Source organism: Psammomys obesus, unplaced genomic scaffold (assembly GCF_907164565.1).
Source record: "Psammomys obesus unplaced genomic scaffold, mPsaObe1.curated_primary_1811, whole genome shotgun sequence".
NCBI lineage: Eukaryota > Metazoa > Chordata > Mammalia > Rodentia > Muridae > Psammomys > Psammomys obesus.
Window position 1 is genome coordinate 7,427,586 of NW_026585987.1, and position 14,248 is coordinate 7,441,833.

At 33.2% G+C, this 14,248-nt stretch overlaps 1 protein-coding gene across 2 annotated transcripts in view; it reads left to right on the plus strand.

Moving 5' to 3' along the window:
* The window catches only part of Nipbl (NIPBL cohesin loading factor), a 167,599-nt gene that overhangs the window by 113,951 nt on the left and 39,400 nt on the right, over positions 1 to 14,248 (plus strand). For both annotated transcript variants that reach the window (XM_055601037.1, XM_055601038.1), the window contains exons 15-23: positions 966 to 1,069; positions 3,396 to 3,482; positions 6,932 to 7,163; positions 8,535 to 8,686; positions 9,224 to 9,304; positions 9,812 to 9,912; positions 11,306 to 11,444; positions 13,122 to 13,204; positions 13,744 to 13,876. In XM_055601037.1, coding sequence (XP_055457012.1) covers positions 966 to 1,069; positions 3,396 to 3,482; positions 6,932 to 7,163; positions 8,535 to 8,686; positions 9,224 to 9,304; positions 9,812 to 9,912; positions 11,306 to 11,444; positions 13,122 to 13,204; positions 13,744 to 13,876 — 1,112 coding nt within the window. The remainder of the gene's footprint in view (positions 1 to 965; positions 1,070 to 3,395; positions 3,483 to 6,931; positions 7,164 to 8,534; positions 8,687 to 9,223; positions 9,305 to 9,811; positions 9,913 to 11,305; positions 11,445 to 13,121; positions 13,205 to 13,743; positions 13,877 to 14,248) is intronic.

Sequence of the window (14,248 nt, forward strand, 5' to 3'; positions counted from 1 at the left end):
AGTTTTGAGAAGTATAAGTATCATTATTCGAATTATTTAGAATATCTGCTTCATCTTTTCAAAAACTTTAATTCTATGCTAAGAAATTGTCTTCTATATAATTTAGAATCACAAAAACAGAAACTCAAATTAGGATATTGTGGGGAAGAATTATTTACCAAAGAGATAATTTTTTTTTTTTTTTTTTTTTAAAAAAAGTAATTATAAGGGGCTGGAGAGATGGTTCAGTGGTTAAGAGCACTGTCTTCTCTTCCAAATTGGACCCAGGTTCAATTCCCAGCAGCCACGTCTATACAGCCAATTCCAAGGGATCTGACACCTTCACACTAATGCACATAAAATAAAATTAAATAAATTATCAAAAAAAAGTAATTATAAATATTGGGCAAGATAGTGCCAGAACTTAAGGGTTAAGAGCCATGGAGCTGTTTATTGCCCTTTTCCCCAAAAGAATTAAATGAATTAAAAGAATTCTCTAAAATTCCCTCAATAAGAAAAACTTATATCCTACCTTAAAAAAAGCAGTACTTTTTGGATGAGTGCAGTGGAGAAAACTTTGAAGGATGGAATGAGGATATAAATAGCCTGACCTCTCTCTCCTCTCTGATCTTCTAACAGTCACCCTCCTGGCTGAGCCCACAGAGAAGCTAGATGGCATGAGAGATTGTTGATTTAGTTCATCCAGGTCAGCCCCTGAGGCAGAGAGCATGATTGACAAGTGTCAACACTGTTACAGTAGTAAAGACAGGATAACTGCCTGTCTTCCCCTTTTAGAACTCTAGTTTCTCTGTTAGTTATACCTTATATGAGATTTACAGCGCCCTCTTAAACTGTTTAAGGTGTGTGTGTGTGTGTGTGTGTGTGTGTGTGTGTGTGTGATCAAAATTTTATTTAAAAAGCTCATTAACTTAGCAGTTTTAGCTATTTCTTTAACATAACTATTTTTGATTGGCTTGATTTTTCAGGTGATGATGATGAAATTCCTCAGGAACTGCTCTTAGGAAAACATCAGCTTAATGAACTTGGGAGTGAATCTGCTAAAATTAAAGCCATGGGTATAATGGACAAGGTATCTCAGCAAAGTAAAACTTTTTTTCTAACATAATGTAAAATTTTTCTCGTATATGGCATGTGAAATTAATTTAAAGTTTTCAGGGTAAATTACAAAGTTAGTACATATTGAAAAGAAAACTCATGATTATCATCTAAGAGCTAAATAAATTATGTCTTAGAAAAATCTATTACCAAAGGAGGTTACAGGTTATTCTAAACAAAATTATGTATGCATTGATAGAAGCATGGACTGTGACTTCACTCTGTCAAATATTTACATTATTTAATGTAGAGGTAACTAAAGTTTTCTTTGTCATTGCTTTAGTCCCCTAGGATTGTAAAAGCAACATGATTTCCAGTACTAATAGAATGTGGCAATGTTTGGTTAGTTGCCGTTACATTTATAGTATCATTGCTGTAGGCTTTGGTCATTCCTCTTTCCTAGGAGCTCTGTGTTAATAAGGTATCTCATTCCACTGATGGAACAGCAAATTATTTCTGGTGTGATACTAACTTCTCTCCGTTACAGCAACATCAAGAGGTAGCCTTCCATTGCATTTATCATCTACTATTGACCCTCTAAATAACTGCCTGACTGTATAGACAGATAACAGTCCTCTTAAGACCAGTCTCTAGTCTTTAAGTTTCCTGGTCTATAATCTACATTCCTTCTAGACTAATAAGAATTAGTAACAAAAAAAAAAAAAAAAAAAAAAAAAAGAATTAGTAACAATTATCTTCACATTGGAATTGATTCTACATGCCTTAAGGCTGTTTACTTATTCAATTTCATAATTTTCACATGGCCTGGAAAATACCTTGGTAGTTGTTTTGTTTTTAATTTTTAAATTACCTTTTTTGTTTGTTATTTTGTGTGTGGTCAGAGGACGTCCATATACTCTGTGGCATGAGTGTGGAGGTCATAGGGCAACTTGTTCTTTCCTTCCATGAGTGAGGCTCGGTATTGAACTTCAAGGTCAATTGCTTTTTTTTTTTTTTTTTTTTTTTTTTTTACTGCTAAGGTATTACCTACTTTCCAAATAATATTACCTACTCTCCAAATAATCAGGGCACCATGAAATTGACTTTTCAAGCTAGAAATTCCGTTATAGTGAACCAAGAATTTATCTGTTTAAAAATAAATAACTTAAAATTTTAGAGGTGGGGGCTAGAGAGATGGCTCAGCCATTAAGAACATTCAGTGTTCTTGCAGAGGACCTTTGCTTGGTTCCTAGCACACACATGGCAGTTCAGCTTTCTGTTACTCATTTTCAAGGAAATCCAGTGCCCTCTTTACAAGAAAAACACTGATACACATAAAATAAAAATAAATGAATCTAAAAAGAAAGAATTAATGGGCTTCTAGGTTGTATTGGTAATATATATAAAGACATATTGATTAATTTTGTACGTATGACCATTTCAACATTTTTTTTGAGATACCAGTACCAGCCTTAGTCATTATTTTTTTTATAAGTTTGGTAAGTACATACAGCTGATATTTCTCTTTCAGAAGGCAAATTTACTAACTACTGACTAAATGTAGACGTTTTGTCAAAAAATCTGTTTTAATGTTCCAAGGTAATTTAAAGCAGTATGCTGAGGAACAGTCTTTTATAAGCCAGCATAAGTTATCAAGCTAGAAATGATGCTAATTTCTTTTTGAATCTGCTTGACTTTTCTGGCTTGTTTATGTGCTGCCAGCCTGCTAGAAACCTTAAAAAATACTATTCAGTGAATAGAACGTTACTTTACATTCCTAATTTTTTTTTTTTTCAAGACAAGGTTATCTTGTCCAAGACCAAACTGGTCTTGAACTCAGTGCCTCTCTCTCCTTAGTGCTGGGATTAAAGGTGTGCACCACCACTGCCCTGCCACATTTCTTGCTTTGTCACTCACAATTTCATAGTTGATGTTCAGAGTACTTAGATTTCTTTTCTCCTGTCTTGAATTTTCAAACCTGCAGGATAATGTTTAGCACTGGATGGTAAGAAAATCCTGGATAAAAATCTTTCATTTGTATGTGTGTTTCCTTGTGCATTTTGAATCACTTTGGTCCTTGCCAAAGACCAAAGGGAAAAGCCATCAGAATAAACCCAGTCTTGCCCAGCTAGATGGCATAAGTTGAGCTGTGAGCCATGCACATGCACGCATGCTGACTTCATGTTCAATTATCTGTCTTTACAAAGAGATGATTAACTCTTTTAAGTCAGAATTGAGTAGAGGTTCTAAAGAGCAAACTTCATCTTCCACAGCCTGAAGAAAACAAATATTTAGATTTGTTTCTTGAGTGATTCGAAATTTTACCAATGAATGATAAAACAACTTGTATTTCCTTTTAGCTTTCAACTGACAAAACTGTGAAAGTACTAAATATATTGGAGAAGAATATTCAGGATGGATCAAAGCTTTCCACTTTGTTAAATCATGTAAGTGTAAGACCTGTATTAATAATTTTACACCTGATATTGTTGAATGCCCTAGTTTTCTTTATGTTGGTTTGATAAAAAAATACTCTGACCAAACCAACTTAGTGGGGAGGGAAGGGTTTATTTCATCTTGTACTTCAAGTCACAGTCCATCATCATTGGAGGAAGTCATAAAAGAAACTAAAGGCAGAGACCATGAAGGAGTACTGCTTACTGACTTACTCACAGGCTCTTACTTAGCCAGCTTTTTTTCATTTACAGCCAAGGACTACCTGCCTAGAAGTGGTGCCCACAGTGGGCCGAGTCATACATCAGTTAATAATCAAGACTATCCCTTACTGACATGTCCACACCAACATGATAAAAGACAATTGCTTAATTGAGACTTTCTTCTCAGGTTTCTCTAGGATGTTTCAGATTGACAGTGAAAGCTAACTAGCACTTTAATGCATACAGTTTTTTCATAAACAACTCCTTATTTACTCAGAAAATTCAAGCTTTTGTTTGAGTTTGTTACCACATATTACTAATTACACTCATTAACATTTCTACTAGAATTTTATGTTTAGTGATATTACTATAAGTTGTTGACTTACAGTGTTGCCATAGGGCTGAGGAGATGGCTCAGTAGATAGTACTTGCCTCACAAGCATGAGAACTAGAGTGTGACCCCAGAATCAGCATAAAAGCCAGGCAAACATGACTGACTGCCTGTAATTTCCTCTCGGGAGGAGAGATGGACATTCCTAGTAAGCTGGCAAATGAAACTATCTAGATTTGGCACACTTTGGGTTCAGCAAGAGACCTTGCTTCATGTAGGTAAAATGGAGAATGGTCAAGGAAGACATCAACTTTAGGCAAGCATACATGCACTTGTCCCTTTTCCACACAAACATGTATACACACGTGCAAAAAAGAGTTATCACAAAGAACAACAAAGACAAAGGGAACTTTCTATAGCTAACACATTGAATCATAACTTTGCAAAGTGCTTAAAACAGTAGGGCATTATAACTAAATAAATACCAATTACCGATTTCTGCATCTAAACTTGATTCTATCAAAGTAGATGCAATGTGATTACAGTTGTAGACTGAAATCTACCTACCGTTGTAGTACACTTGACAAACCACATGTGCTCTTACCTTGGCATTTTTAACATCAGTGAATGCAAACAGATATTGATAGGCATGTAATAGAAGCTATAAGAATTTGTGGAAAGTTTTAAGCTAACTTTATTTTTAAAAGCCTAAGGGGATAATGTTGTGATATGTGTCTATAATACCATCAGTTGGGAGTCTGAGGCAAGAGGATGACAAGTTCCAGGCTGATTTTAGCTATGTAAGGACATTCTGTCTTTAAAACAGGCTTGATAACAAAAGTAGTGTATTTATTGTTGAAGTGTCAAAACATTAAAAAAACCTATTCTCAAGTAACCAATAGCACTTATTTAGTACTTTTGATATATATGTACTTCTCTGATAGACTATGTATGTACATGTCTATCTTTAATACATGCACTAAACTTTTGTCTCATGAGAAAATTATTATAGACTGTTTAGGATTCCCTGTGATCTTCATGAAATAAAAAATCTATAGAAAAATAATGTGGTGTTCTCTGGATTATTAAGTATAACTAGACAGACTGATTTTGTTGTTGATGATGATTTTTTTTTAAGACAAGAGTATCTCATAAACCAGGTTGGCGTTGAACTCTCCATTCTCTAGTTCATGCCTCCTGAGTGATGGGATTGCAGGCATGTGCTCATTTGATCTATATTTAGTGCCCTTTTTAACTAGTCAAAGAAGGGACTTTTATTTTGAATTTTTGTTTGATAGAGAGTAAGAGAGTATATGTAATCAGTATCGTGTATTGAACAGAACACTGTATCCTTTGTGCTACATCTTTAACCAGTTTTTGAATCAAGGTGTTTGAAGATAGGAAAAAGGGGAAGACACTTTACCAAGAAATTTTAATGAATACCATGAAGAGAAGAATTCTGTGATTGCAGTATAGTTAAGTGATAGAGCGTGAATTGCACAGACAAAACTCAGAAGAACTCCTGTAAAGTTTGTATTTCATTTTAAAAAAGAATGTGATAGAAAGATTTACACTCTGGCAAGCCTAAAGCAATGCATCCTTATTGTAATGTCGAGTTACTAATGTGTACAGTAAAAGGAAGACTTGTGTCAATTGCTAAAGTATCCACTCTAGTCTAATGTTTTTGGGACAGGAATCTTGATGTGTAACCCAGACAGGACTAAAACTTGCTGTGTAGCCCAGACTTGCCTTTAAACACAGTACCCTCCTGTTTTAACTTACCAAGGCCTAGAATTACAGGCAAGCATTGCCATACTGTGCTTTCTAATTTGAAGATAGAGGAGGAAGTCCTGGAGACTGAATCAAGTTCACATCTCTACCATAGAGCTATACCACCAGCTTTGTGTATATTTACTTTTCAATCTGTTTCAAAATTAGTGCTTAAAAAAAAGATATTTGAGGGCTAGAGAGATGGCTCAGTGGCTAAGAGCACTGGCTGCACTTCTAGAGGTCAGGAGTTTAGTTCCCAGTCAACCACATGGTGGCTCACAACCATCTATAATGTGATCTGATGTCTCCTTCTGGCATGCACGTGTACATGCAGATAGAGCATGCATACATAAAATAAATAAATACATCTTTAAAAAAAAATATATTTGGCTGGGCATGGAAGCACTCAGGGACAGTTCAAAGCCAGCCTAGACTACATACCAAGTTTCAGGCTTGTCAGAGATGCATAATGAGACCTTATTTATAAACAAAGACAGGTATTAGAAATAATAAATCAGTAACATTTTACTACTTTTTAATTTTACAATTAAAGTTAGTAACATTTTACTACTTTTAAAGAACCTGTTAATTCTTTCTTTGTGCTCAAGCAGCTTAATTATCATGTTTATACCCAAGTCACAAAATTAATTTATGTTTAGTATCGTTTAAGTTAAAATCTTAGATCTGGATGAAACACACAAAAGATAAAGGTAACTGACTTTGCTATTGGAGTATCATCTAGTGGTACAATAGAAAGAAATGTTTGAAAGTGCTGAAACAATAGCAAAAACAACACAAAAATAATGAACAAAAGTCTTGCCTAAGTCAAGCATGGTGGTGCATGCCTATAACCCCAGTACACAGGAGAAAGAAGCAACAAGTTCAAAGTCATCTTGGACAATTTTGGGCCAGCCTGGGCTACAGAGTGAGATCTTATCTCAAAAAGCATTATTTTAATCTTGGCTGTAGGGATACATTATTTGTACTTTGTTCTAGACATGGTTCTAGACTACTCTGAAAAAGTTGTAGATACTAGATTGTTCCTCCCACCAATGAAAAGCATATATCTTTTGTAATTAATATTATAAACTTGTATGTATCTTTTATTCCACTTTATTAACAATGATCTGTTTTATAGAATAATGATACTGAAGAAGAAGAAAGACTGTGGAGAGACCTTATTATGGAGAGAGTTACAAAGTCAGCAGATGCCTGTCTTACAACTATCAACATTATGACATCTCCTAACATGCCAAAAGCTGTGTACATTGAAGATGTAATTGAAAGAGTTATACAGTACACTAAATTTCATTTACAGAACACACTCTATCCCCAGTATGACCCTGTTTACAGATTAGATCCACATGGAGGTTAGTTTCCCCTCTTATAATAGTATTCTTTGTGGAGTTTTTGTTTTGTTTTGTTTTGTTTTGTTTTGTTTTGTTTTGTTTTGTTTTTAGCATACTATAAGAATTATCCGTTGTGAATTTTCAGTGTGAGGTGAACTAGAATACAATGATTTTAATTGGCCCAAATTAATAAATTATGTATATTATAATGAACATTGATTTTGATTTTTGTATTTGACTGGAATGTAAAATCTTTAATAACTATTACAATACTTTAGCATCTATAGGTTGAGCACCCATTAATCTGAAAATCCAAAATGCTTTGAAGTCTGAAAACTCTTTGAGGGCCTAGAGAAATGGCTCAGCAGTTAAAAGAGTGTTTTCTAAGGGCTGGAGAGATGGCTCGGTGGTTAAGAGCGCTGGCTGTTCTTCCAGAGGTCCTGAGTTCAATTCCCAGCAACCACATGGTGGCTCCCAACCATCTATAATGAGATCTAGTGCCCTCTTCTGGCGTGCAGCCAGAACATTGTATACATAATAAATAAATAAATCTTTAAAAAAAAAAAAAGTGTTTTCTGTTCTAGAAAACTAAATTTGGTTCCCAGGACCCACACTGGGCACCTTGCAACCACCACTCTTCCCTCAGTTCAATAGGATCTAAGGCCCTCTTCTAACCTCTTTGGGCTCCCAGACACACGGCATATACATATGTACACATACATTTAAAGTGGATCTTTAAAAACTGCAAGTACTAGAATGGCACAGAAAAAGCTTTGCCTTTCCGGAGTTTATGACTTTTAGATTAAAAATATTCAAGTGGTAGAATTTATGCTTGTATTATAAAATCTGAAAAACTTTGAACAAGTGATACTCAACCAATATTTATAATTGAAGTAATTTTTTTCCAATTAGAAAAAAAATCCAGATAATAATAGTTTTTGGTTCCATATACCTTCTAATTTAGCTCAAAATAATATTTATCTGCAAAATGAGTTGATTCAAGATAAGAATATACTCTTATCATAGCAGGCATTGTATAATCAGTGAAATAGTTGAATGTGCATCCCTTTATTTTAGTACTTACTGTCTAATAATGCCAAGTAATGTAAAGGAGAAATATAATCTTAACTATCCTGCTTGATTGGGGGTGGGGGAATTCAGTACAGTAGCCACTGTAGTGTGCCATAAATGAGTTACGAGAATGTTCCAGCACAGTACTACTGAGGAATAATGTCGTCTTTTGGTTAATGCTCATCGTTAGCTGTTGCTGTATTTTTATGCAGTACCCTGAAATGTTTGTGCTCTTTCAGTTTAGAAGATAGTGCTAGTAACGTCCATGGAAGGATGTTGAAAGTTAATGTTTCTCTTATCTTGAATTTTCTTTTATTTTAGGAGGGTTATTAAGTTCAAAGGCCAAGAGAGCTAAATGTTCTACTCATAAGCAGAGAGTAATAGTAATGCTTTATAACAAAGTATGTGACATTGTTAGCAGCTTATCAGAATTGCTAGAGATACAGCTTCTTACAGACACGACAATTCTTCAGGTGAGTTTGGTTTCTTTGATTTTGGTTTTTGCTTTTATGAAGCATTTTATAAATTTCTGGGCACAACAAAATCTTTTTCAGTATAGTATAATCTTGGTCACTCTGTAGAAATACCAATACAAACACTTAACATACCCATTCAGAGAATTTCATATGTAAATTGAAGAAGTAGATTCCTTGGCATTTTAAAGGCAGCATCCTGAGCTGAATAGGGAAGAATAACTACATAAATGTCATGAAATATCTATGAAAAATAAGTTAATTTTTTTTAAAAGTTGGGATATTTTCATCCCTGAAAATAAAATGGTTTTTGAGCCTTAAACTCTTATAGTATTAAGTTTAAAATGTAGAGACTAGAGAAATTGCAGCAAATTATTTAATATGATTGAGAAAACTATAGAAGGAAATATGCTAATTAGGTCACAAAAAAGAAAATGCTTCGGATGTTTTAAAATATGACTGTTAGAATATACTAAGGTACAATGTTAGTGAAGTCAACTTAGAGACAAAGACTAAATCATTGATATTGAATTTCAGGTTTCATCAATGGGAATAACACCATTTTTTGTGGAAAATGTCAGTGAATTACAACTGTGTGCCATTAAGTTAGTCACTGCAGTAAGTATAATCACTTCATAATTTCAGTTTCCCACAAATGAAATAAGATTGTCCTCACTTGCTCTAAACTTCCAAAAATTATGACACATTCCTGTTTTCCATTAGATTTATTTCAAAATAAGGATAATTTTAGTCCTATTAAATTTTATTCACTGAGGATTTACTTTCATTGATTATGTATTTATTGAATTTTTAAAAACTTACTTTAATATTATGGTAAAAGCCATAATGATTTCTAATCTCTTAAATCTTGTCTTACTTACCTGTCCAAAGTATCATATCCTCTAAACAAAACTTTATACTCTCTCACTTAGATAATTAATAACAAAATTTGAACATATTTCTTCAGGTTGTTAATGCTTAACATGTTGAAAACATTTTTATTCTGAATAGCATGTATACTCTGGTTTTTCTTCAGATAATACAAATCTTTATCCTTATTTTATAATAATACTTTTGTTTTCTGCCATAGTAAGTTTAATTTGTAATTTTATAATTACTAAACAGGTATTCTCAAGATATGAAAAGCATAGGCAGTTAATATTGGAAGAAATTTTTACTTCACTTGCAAGATTACCAACTAGCAAGAGAAGTTTAAGGAATTTCAGGTAACTATAGTAGAATTTAACTACAGTGAAGAACTCTGCTATATTTTAACTCATATATTTACTTTTCATCACATCTGTCTGGATTATCTTTTAATGATTATATGAACAAAGGACTTCAATCAGAACTGCATAGGTAGCTTGGACTTGTGAAGTAATAAAGCATATTAGGAGACTTAAAAGAAATTAATTGGTCCTGAAATAAAAGGATTGGAGGCAGTTGAAGCACTATTAACATTTGGACCAGTTAATGTCTTCATGTCCAGCGCTGTCCTGTGCTTTACATGTGCTTAGTAGCACTCCTAACACAATCTCTCCGTTCATCTGCAACAACAAAACTATTTCTAAGCACTAGAGGTCAAAAAAGGTTACATTAAAAGTGTTAAGAAATGTGGTTCAAAAGACTTGAGACAGTTTTAAAAGGACTTTATGAGCAGTAATAAGAAAGTTGTACTTAATCTCTTGGACAGTGTTAAACTATTCAGTAGTATTTTAGAGAGCTGAAAGATGGCTTTAAGAACAGTATAGAAGAGCTTGCTCAGCAGTTAATAGCATTGGCTACTCCTCCAGAAAAGGATTCCACAGTTGATTCCCATCACTTAAATGATTGCTCACAACTCTCTGAAACCCTGGTTTCAGGGGATTTAACACCCTCTCTGGCTTTTGCAAGGCATCAGGCATGCACATGGTGCACAAATATACATGCACACAAAACACCCATACATATATAACGGCACCAGGCACGCGCTTGATACACAGGTGTACATTCAGGCAAAACATCAATACCAATACCCATGAAAATAAATTACTTTAAAGAAAGTAACATAGAGAACGGACACAGATTAAATATTATTTAATTGCTAAGCATCTTCATAAATGAGTTAATCACTGCTATAATCAACTTTATTGTTTGTTATCATAAGTAATCATCAACATTTTAAGTTATATTATTCCTAATGGTTAAATGCATTGGCCTGGTAAGGAGGGAGTGTTATTTTTTTGGTTGATTCCATAAAATAATTATTTTTATCTTTTTATATTTTGAAGTAAGTGTGCATTGATAAATATCTGTTCAACTGAAGAAGAGTGTTCAACATACAAATGAATTCTTACATTTCTACAGTATCTATAGAACAAAAACACTTGGAAATTGAGTTTATGTAATCAGTGTCACAGACCTCATGCTCTAGCACAGATAATTGAGAATTGACAAAATGCCTTAGTGGGTAAAAGCACTTGCTACCAAGCATGATAACTTGATTCCAAACCCTGGAGGCCACATAGAGCACTAATGGGTGATAAAGAAAGCATATTGAAACTATCAGGTGGTAATGGATCATGTAAAATGTGATGACCTTCATTCTCGGTGACTGAAATTGTTTCTTCTTTATTAAAGGTTAAATAGTAGTGATGTGGATGGAGAGCCTATGTATATTCAGATGGTTACAGCTCTAGTTTTACAACTTATTCAGTGTGTAGTTCACTTACCATCATCAGAGAAGGACCCTAATTCAGAAGAAGACTCAAACAAGAAAGTAAGGAAATAAAGGTTTTATAACTTTATACTTTAATGATTGGAGACACCTTCATTTTTCATAATTCTAAAGCTGAAATGCTTAATTAGGGATTTATGACTGGATTTCAGGTTTCTTTAGAGCATTACACAGAACTCAGAAAATGAGTTCTCTTTCTGACTTTTAATCTATATACCATGAAGCACATATATCATGACAACACCCAACAGGCTCATTATACCAGCTTAAAACTCAAATGAGAAAGGAATGTCAGAGTAAATATTAGAGTCGGTGTCTATGTGTGAGTACATTTAATTTTTTTCATTTATTTACTTTGGATATATATAATTAATATGGAATTTACATGGGACCTGACTTCATATTCTCTGATGAGTAAATAACACCTGAGGTTTGCTTTTGGTTTTATACATTATGTCAGTACTTATTTTTAGAATCTATGGGATGGTTTGTTCATCTTTTTGTTTTTGAGATGGGTCTCACAGTGTAGCTTTGGCTGACCCGGAACCCACTCTATAGACCAGGCTAGCCTTAAACTCAAGGAAATCTTTACCTCCCCAGAGCTAAGATTAAAGCTGTGTGTTGGCAATGTCCAGTTCTAGATTATATTGTTTGACTTAAATTCTAAAGAAACAGGAATAGTTGATCTGTAGTATAAGCAGAGCGTATGTTCCACACAAAATTAACAAAGTAAATGTAGCTCAAAATATTGAGGCTCTTTGTTTTTCTCCATTCCAGGTTAGATGAGTCTAACCTTCCCTTTTGATCATTGGTGACTGTTGTCATGAGTATGTTTATTTCTTCTGTTTTTATAGAGAGATTTGAAGAGGCTTGTTTTGTTTTATTATTTACACATAAATTATAGTGACTAATATTTATGGCTAATTTTTTTAATCAGAATTTTTTGTTAGATTCTTTTTGCTGGAGTTTGACACACAACAATTCCATCATAACCTAAAGCTAAGAGTCTCTTTAAGGTGCTTAGAAGCAAGATTATTACAAGCTATATGCATTTACTTTACTGAAAGCTGTCCATATTTTCACCCCAGTAATAGTTCCATTTGCATTCCTGTATTCTGATTGTTCTAATTATAGTTACTGCAAAGGTCTACATGTTCTTTTTGTAGTTTTCTGGTTACTGTTACTGATTAACCCCATTCCTATATTTATCACTTCAGCTGCAGACTGCCTTTTTGTATCTTAATCTTTAAATTTCTACTGAAAGGTTCAAATTTTTGTTTATGTTATAGTGGTTTTATAAACTTTGAAATTGCTGTATTCTTTGATGATTGAATTATTTATCTGTTTTAGCTGGTATACTGGCAAATATCCAAACACTGAACTATATTATCTCCAATTATGAAAAATAGTTTGTGTATTTTTACTCCATTCCTTCTTGTTATGATAGGGATCATGATTTTTAAAAAACTACGTGATAGTATATTTCTTAGTTACGTGAATTATTATTTTAATAAACTTAAATGAACTCTACCATTGTTTCTAAGTCTTTGTGATGTTTTTAAATGTGTTTAGTCTGCCAATTGTAGCTCCTCCATTTTGTTAAGAAGCATATCTAAATACTCGAATGTATTATCTCTGTAAAGTGTGACATGGCAGTAGCAGCTAGCCTCATTTATTTATTATTTCTTCTATCTTTACAAACTTAATTTTTCATCCTAGGTTGATCAAGATGTTGTCATTACTAACTCTTATGAAACAGCTATGAGAACAGCCCAAAACTTTCTTTCCATCTTCCTTAAAAAGTAAGTAAGATTAATGGTATGGTTTTTATTTTCCATAGTTTGGAGTGTTCTATATAGGAATAAGGTCATTCGAGTTTCCTGCCATAACCAAAACCTTGAATACACTTGAACTTTTAAAATGAGGAAGAGAATTAAAAATCTAAAAATACTTGAGTTTGTTTCTGTTACACCCCCAAAATTTAAGTACTGGATTGTTGGATTTCTAGAATTTTTATTTACAAAAGTTTGATGGATTCTACTTCTAAAGCAAAGTTTATGGAAAAAGGTTACTCAAGCTTTATGAGAATTAATGATAACTGTAGAAAAAAAAATTTTAAGAGTTGTTATAACTTTGAGAGTAATGATAATATCAGTTAATATTCTTTATAACTGATGTAAAATGTAATTTACAAAATAGGTTGTGTTTGTTTGTTTAGACCTCATATTATTTAATGTACTCTTATATACGTTGTTACTACATGCAGAGACAGGGGAATCTCTCTTTAACAAAATTACAAACATGTAAATTAACATCTTTTTCATTGTTTTTCTTTGACTAGATGTGGTAGTAAGCAAGGTGAAGAAGATTACAGACCACTTTTTGAAAATTTTGTTCAAGACCTTCTTTCAACAGTCAATAAGCCTGAGTGGCCAGCTGCTGAACTACTCCTTAGTTTGTTAGGGAGACTGTTGGTAAGAGTATAGCATTTAAAGATTATTAATTACTAGAAGACAACATAATGAGGATATACTCTGATTCACAGATGATGAATTCTTTAAAAATGTGTAAGAACATGAACATTGCATCTATTTTTGCATGTGTATAACTGTACATTATATTGTTGATACCTGTAGAAAACAAAAATGTAAATTTTAGCACTTCATTATATATATAATAGCAGTGCTTTTTAAGATGGTTTTACAGGGTGGGGGGTTGGATTTGGTATGTTGTTGGTTCAAAACATCTCAACATTGAGTCCTAAGTTATTGCAGTTACCCATTTTAAAGCATGCAACTAACATTTTGTCATTTTTTAAGATTATTTCTAAAATCATGGCACTTTTA